Source organism: Gekko japonicus, unplaced genomic scaffold (assembly GCF_001447785.1).
Source record: "Gekko japonicus isolate JY-2015 unplaced genomic scaffold, Gekko_japonicus_V1.1 scaffold316, whole genome shotgun sequence".
NCBI lineage: Eukaryota > Metazoa > Chordata > Lepidosauria > Squamata > Gekkonidae > Gekko > Gekko japonicus.
The window spans coordinates 1,035,795-1,042,947 of NW_015169784.1; the positions used below are offsets into that span (position 1 = coordinate 1,035,795).

The window sequence follows — 7,153 nt, forward strand, 5'->3', positions numbered from 1 at the left end:
GTTCAGCTTTCACCAGTGATGAATGTGAGTCCAACACACAAGTTACCATCTTCAGATTCCTTATTTGCACACATTGCAGACAAAGCCACGTGAAACTTCTCCATGTAAACAGGAAGAGCTTGAGAACTTACTCATTTAGAAAATTCATGATAGTCAAAATTCGGTCATCTCTGGAAATCCGCTTGAAATCAATACATGACAAATTCTCCACTCGTGGACAATTGCCCACTAGCTAGCTGCCATGAGATGACACTCCCATCCAGCCAAACCAGTTCACTGAATCTTCCCAAAGGTGGAGATAAGCCCTGCCACCCCGTCCCCAAAATTGTGTCTCTAGCTTCCTACGTTTAAGAGCCACATGAAAAAATATCTTATGGCCCAAGTCCTTGCAATCCAGGTTCAGCTGCAAAGTTCATTGACTGGTCTTGAGGAAAATACTGCTGTTCAACTTGTTGGGAACATTAAACAAGGTAAGACCATACTGTGGCCTAACCCGAGTCCACGGGGCAGTGGTCACTTGCTTCTATAAATATCGCCACCCTGATGTTTCTGTTTCTCTCCTTCACCCTACGGGCCCCTCCGATCCCCTCTGCAGATTTTGTTGCTTTCCCCCTTCCTCTCTCCAACATTTTTATCAGTATTGAGAACCCCTTGCCGCTGGACTGCACACATCAGGGTTGCTGTACAGGCAGCTGCTCTTCTCTCCAAAACATCTTCAGTCCTAGGATGGTGTCGTGAAAGTGGGGAGGAGGGGGTCAAGGTCACACCCTTGTTCTGAACTCTCTCTGCCTTCCATTGTTGCAGGATATTTCTTGTCTGGCCCTTCTGGAAATATTCCGAAATAAAAAGATATTTTATTGTCCTGGGATTGTTTGAGGTGCTTGCTCTTTTAACACCCCCAGTCCTGGAAAACATTCCAGGTGCATCAGCACTTGTTGCTCCTCTTGACAGTTCATTCCAAGTACATTCAGGTTGGTGCGGTCTCACGGAGGGATTCACAGAGGAACTGCTGCTCATCCTGTCTGCCAGGGCAAAAGATCCCACTAAATGAAGCTGAGAAGTATGTTGAAAGAGCACACCTCTTGCTGTTTCCTCCTGGGTGTTCCATTCAGCTAGAGCTGAGATGTGCAAAGTTATGGGGGCCCTTGGGGAGATATTTCTTTTTACTGGCTGGGAGGGCTGCCCAGAGGCGGAGTCATGCGGCTCAGGCCTCTCAACCACCTCGAAGTCACATCAGACCTGATTGGTCTTGAAGGAGCTCTCCAGGAATAAGCCATTTCTCTCTCTAGCAAGTATGTATGCAGGCGTATAGGCCTGTGCATGTGTGAGGAAGCCCACAGAAAGTAATTTTGTCCAGGATCCCTGCTAAACCTGGAGATGTACGGCTCTGGTAATCTTTTCCGTAGCATGCTTCCTCCTTGCACAAGATGTGGTAAAACCTTCCTTTTTAACTAAGGGCAGCATGGTTTTGTGGCTGTCAATGTATCAGCATCTGTCAGAGGAAGACCGGAATCTTCTGTGCAATATCATGGATGCTCAGTTCCCACTGGGAAATGATGCTTGCAACAACAGGTGCACAGTATCGATCCAGTGCCAACAGCCTGCCTGACTTTGCAATGGTCCCACTTGGAGAGAAAAGTGCTCGTTGTATCTCTTACTTATCGATTGCTATAAGTTGCTCAAGAAAGCGCTGGTAAAGGTGGTTCATAAATGCATCTCTGCAGAAGACTACATGGAGCACTGCAGTGCAGGATTTTATAGTGTGGGTTTTTACAATGTGGACCTTCAGGCACTTTCAAAGGCCTAGTAGCCTTGTTTGACTCAGAAAAGGTACGAAAGCGAGGGCCCCATTCAGCAAACTTCAGAGACTGCTGTTCTATAATGCTTTCAACAAACCTTGCCTCAACAGTTAGGTCATTGCATGCAACCCTGTTTTCGGCTGGAAACTGCATCCAGCTGGTTAGAAGAACGTGGTAACCTAGTTGCCAAAGTGGTAGAGTGGTTAGGAGCAGTGTTCCCTCTAAGCTGAGTTAGTGTGAGCTAGCTCACAGTTTTTTGGACTCCAGCTCACAGATTTTTGTCTAAGCTCAGGAAGGATGGCTCCAGAGCAAACTAATTTATGCAGTAGCCAAATCACTCGCTCACAATTTTAATGCCAGTGGCTCACAAAGTAGAATTTCTGCTCACAAAACTCCACGGCTTAGAGGGAACATTGGTTAGGAGTCAGACTACGATCTGGAAGACTCAGGTTGCACAGACAATGTTCCTCTGTTTGAGGAGAGTTAACCTCCCCCCCTCATCCAGGGTTTTTGTTTTGTTTTCACAGTTTTCTACAAACTTGGGGGGATTGCGTCCCAGGTCTGCAGCAAAAACCCTCTCTGAGCCTGGCCCCATTATCTAGGTCTATTGATCCTCATGGGGACTAGGTCTGCTCTCTCAGCCTCACTTACCTTATAGAGTGCTTGTCAGGATCAAACAGAGGAGAACGATGTGTACAGCCCCGAGGGCGGGTTTAAAATGTAAATAAAACCACATTGCATGACAACATTGTGCCATCACCGGAGAATGATTCAGTAGGAAGAGGCGTCCCCTTATCTTTCTGGTCCACGCTGGGTCATTATCAGGATCGCTCAGCTGTGCGAGAGCGGCTTCTCCCAGCGCCTGCCTGCCTGCAACATTTGCTTCTTGTTTTAGAGGGAAACTAATCGGGAACAGTAAGTCCAGAGTCGTTTTTCTTTGTTGGGATACAAGGGTGGAACGTTGGTGGGGACCAGTGTTCCCTCTAAGCTGAGTTAGTGTGAGCTAGCTCACACTAACTCAGCTTAGAGGGAACATTGGTGGGGACTGCTATTGAAATCCCCATGCTGGTACCAACTCCAAAGGGCTACACTGTGAAAACCAAGAAGGGCACTCCTGCATCACAGAGGAAACGGCCTCCTGTTGGGTCCGTCCATCAGTCCGTCTATCCATGTTTTGTCTGTTCTGATTGGCTGTGGCTCTCTGAAGCCGTTTCCAGCCCTGCTAATGGGGCATGCCAGGGTTTTTAGCTGGAAACACTGAGGCTTGTGCAATGTTGCACTCCTACTTGATCCGAGCTGCCAGTTTAGTGTAGTGGTTAAGTGTTCTAAGTGGTTAAGGGACTCTAATCTGGGAGAACCGGATTTGATTCCCCACTCCTCCACTTGCACCTGCTGGATGACCTTGGGCAAGCCATAGTTCTGGCACAGCTGTTCTTGAAAAAGAGCAGTTTGTGTCAGAGCTCTCTCAGGCCCACCTACCTCACAGGGTGTCTGTTGTGGGGAGGGGAAGGGAGAGGAGTTTGTAAACCACTCTGAGACTCCTTTGGGTAGTGAAGGGCAGGGTATAAATCCAGTCTCCTCTTCTCCTCTTCAGTATGTTGGAACGTTGCAAAGTACCCCAAGATCACCACACAGTGATCTCTTATTGATGCAGTTATGGCTGCTGCCCATCTATTCCTTCATTAGTGAGATTGTCTAAGACTGTCAACTGACGGGGCCTTCCTGGGAATGGGTCATTAGGAGAGGGTATCTTGGCAGCTGGGGATATCTCTTCAAATTAGAGATCAGTCAAAGGATGAGATGGTTAGACAGTGTTATCGATGCAATGAACATGAAACTGAGTAAACTCCAGAGTACGACGGAAGACAGGAGGGCCTGGTGTGATGTGGTCCATGGGGTCGCGAAGAGTCGGACTCGGCTGAGTGACTGAACAACAACGACAAAAGAACATGGAGAACATAGCATAGCTCCAGCCAGAAAGGGGGGTGGGATTTTGTGCATATATCTGTCTGATAAACAGCAGAGGCATAGACCGAGAACCGAGAGTTTCTAGCTTTAGCTGGCTAAAACCTGGAGGTACAAATTAGGGATCATGCAGAATTTAGGGGATCGTCAATGATTGCAAACAACAGTCACTGTGCATTTGGGGTGGTCCTGCAAGCGTCTCTGAAAATGTAAGTGTTGCAAAAAGGAACATACAGTGCTGCCTTATATTAAATCAGACCATTGGCCTATCAAGGTCGGTACTCTGGCCGGCAGTGGCTCTCCTCACGAATTAGCTGAGCCTTTTGAGATATGAAAACGTCTGTGTGCAAAGCAGACGCTCTGCTACTGAGCCACGGCCCCTGTCTAAAGGGACACCCATCCATTCTCTTGTGCAAGACTGCCAGAGGATAGCAACTTCATCCCTAAGGTGCATGTCTTTAATTTAGCCTAGGGTGGGATCTGTACTATAGGGTACAGTCAAGGTCTTCAATAGGCTGATACTCTCTTTTGAAATAAATCCAACGGTTACTACATCGGTCCTTTAGAATGAGAAACAAATGAAACGGTCATAGAATATTTTTTAAAATTTCATTTCTACCCTACCTTCCTCTCCTCCGTTCTATCCTTACAACAACCCTGTGAGGTAGGTTGGGCTGAGAGTATGTGACTGCCATGAATGCTTGCTGGGTGACCTTGGGCCAGTCACACACTCTCAGCCTAACCTGATCTGCCAGAATAGTTGTGAGGGGAAAACGGAGAAGAAGGGAACAATGTAAGCTGCTTTGGGTCCCCATTGGGGAGAAATGCAGGGTATAAATAAAAGTAAGTAATGATGATTGGCCCAGGGTCACCCAGCAAGCTTCCATGGGAGAGCAAAGATTAGAACCTGGGTCTCCTATATCCTAGTCCAACACTTTAACTAATACACCAAATTGGGTCTCAGTCATGTATAGCTGTGGATTACATCTTTATTTTACAATTCCTCCAAAGAGCTCAGGAGTCTGCTCAGGTGTTGGGTTTTTTTTACCTCCAATTTATCCTCACAACAACCATTTGATGTGGTTTAGGCTGAAGGACAGTGATCGGCCCAAGGTCATCCAATGAGCACTAGACCAGTCATCTGACTTGGTATATGGTGACTTTGTGGCTGATTCCGCACTAGAGCTGCCTCGATGTGGCGCCGCCGTTTGCCCCGATACTATTGGTCAATTTCACACCCGAAGCCGCGGGGCTGCATTTGACCCGTGGCTTCGCCCGTTTTCCTCCGCAGTTTCGTGATCCTCAAAAAACAGGATCACGAAACTGTGGGGGAAATCGGGCGAAGCCGCAAGTCAAAATGCAGCCCCACAGCTTCGGATGTGAAATTGACCAATAGTATCGGGGCAAACGACGGCGCAACATCGAGGCAGCTCTAGTGCGAAATCAGCCTGTATGTTCACTACAGACTGCATGTGGAATCATCACACTTTTGGACCCGTCTCCTTGTGAAAAAATCACCCTCAATGCATATTATCAAAAGCCAGATCTTCGTCGTGGTCTCTGTGCTTCACACCCATGGGTTTAGTGCGCACGCGCTGAATCGATCGGTGCTGTAGCAAGCTCTATTTTAACGAATTTTCGCGCCAAGCCCCACTGGACATGCGCAGGAACCCCACTGCGCATGCCCAGAGGGGCAGGCGCGGACATCCCGCCAGTTCCTTTCTCACCGCCGCATTGGAAAGACCTCTTTTCTTCTCGGCCAGATCGATTCTCCACTCCTCCACATGCAGCTGCTGGCATGGCTTTGGGTCAGTCACAGTTCTTTCAGAGCTGATCTCCCACAAGCAGTTCCCGAAAGAGCTCTCTCAGCCTCACTTACCTCACAGGGTGTCTGTTGTGGGGAGGGGAAGGGAAAGGAGATTGTAAGCTGCTCTGAGACTCCGAGTGAAGGGCGGGGTATAAATCCAATCTCCTCCTCCTCCTCTAGAGGTGCCATTTTATGCCTGTTGAAGGAGGAACGAAATAATCACCATTCATAGAGGACTGGTTAGAGAAATCCTCCTCCTCCTCTAGAGGTGCCATTTTTTGCCTGTTGAAGGAGGAATGAAATAATCACCATTCATAGAGGACTCTTTTGTATGAGGCGGATCCAGTTAATTTTCAAGGGCAATTCTCCGTCCATTCCACTCCCCTTGCTTCCTTCCAGGCATCACTGTCGTGGCTCAGTCTGAGGCTTTTTTGTGTTTCAGTGCGGAAGATGACATTCCTCTGGCTCTGCCTTGGATTCCTCCCTCTTGTTTCCCCCTCCTGCCCTTCGCCCTGCCGGTGCGCTGCCAATATCATTGACTGCATGTCAGCGGATCTCACGGAAGCGACCCTTCCGACCTCCTTCAGCTCCTCCACTGTCAAGCTCTACCTCACCAACAACTACCTTACCTCCATCCCCAAGGGGCTCTTTGACAACCTGCAGGATCTCCAGGTGGTTTACCTGTGGGGGAATCCCTGGGAGTGCGACTGCGGCATCCAGTATTTGCGCACGTGGCTCCAGCAGCAGCAGAACCGCACCCTCTACCGGAATGTGATGTGCTCTTCCCCGTCCCATCTTCAAGGCAGGATCATCAGCTATTTGTCAGAAGACGAGATCATTGCCACCTGCCAGTCTTGGTACTGCAGCATGGCCCTCATCGCCCAGATCTGCCTTTTCATCTTCATCCTCCTGCAAGCGGCTTTGCTTCTCTCCATCATCTGTTACCTGAGGAGGTTCCGAAGGCTGGCCAAAATAGCCTGGAGAACAAACACAGAGCTGTACGAGGGTGGGGATCAATGGGCATTCTACCGTAAGGATTGATCGGTGGGATGCCCAGAGACGCAAAGATCTGTGGGACAGCTGTTTTACAAATGAACCTCTCCTCCACATGGAAAGAAAGCATTTATTTTCACAGCGACTCTCTTGCTTCATGGAGGTTTTGGCAGATTTTATTTTTTTTTAATGTTGACAATTTCTGGGCAGATTTCCCTGAGACGGTAGCACAGCTGTGGAATGGCAAAATCCAGCAGTGATTGCAGGCTCATGGGATAATTGGCGCTTGGTCCCTGTGGAAGCCTCCCAAAGGGTCGACTGGCCCTTCTTCACAGAATGATGGTTCAGTGGCTAATTAATGAATGGTCTTGCCTGTTCAGGACACACCATAAGCTGTCTTCCCTTTGTCCCAGAAGTTGGCCCTGTACCTGGGCTCAGCTGTGAGAATTCTGAAGAGGATGATATTGGGACTCATGGTCCCTAGAACATCAGTCGTTTCCTAGTTCCCAGGGCTGCTGTGGGAGTGGGGGCTAGGGAGACAAAATTATGGGGGCCCACGGAGCAGGGCAAGTCATATGGTTTGTTTCCA

At 48.7% G+C, this 7,153-nt stretch overlaps 1 protein-coding gene across 1 annotated transcript; it reads left to right on the forward strand.

The window, feature by feature from the left end:
* The first annotated feature begins 2,644 nt into the window (after positions 1–2,644).
* GP1BB (glycoprotein Ib platelet beta subunit) lies at positions 2,645–6,612 on the forward strand. Its single transcript, XM_015416898.1, has 2 exons — positions 2,645–2,714; positions 6,014–6,612. Coding segments are annotated over exons 1-2 (600 nt in total). The 5' UTR covers positions 2,645–2,713.
* Positions 6,613–7,153: the final 541 nt, after the last annotated feature.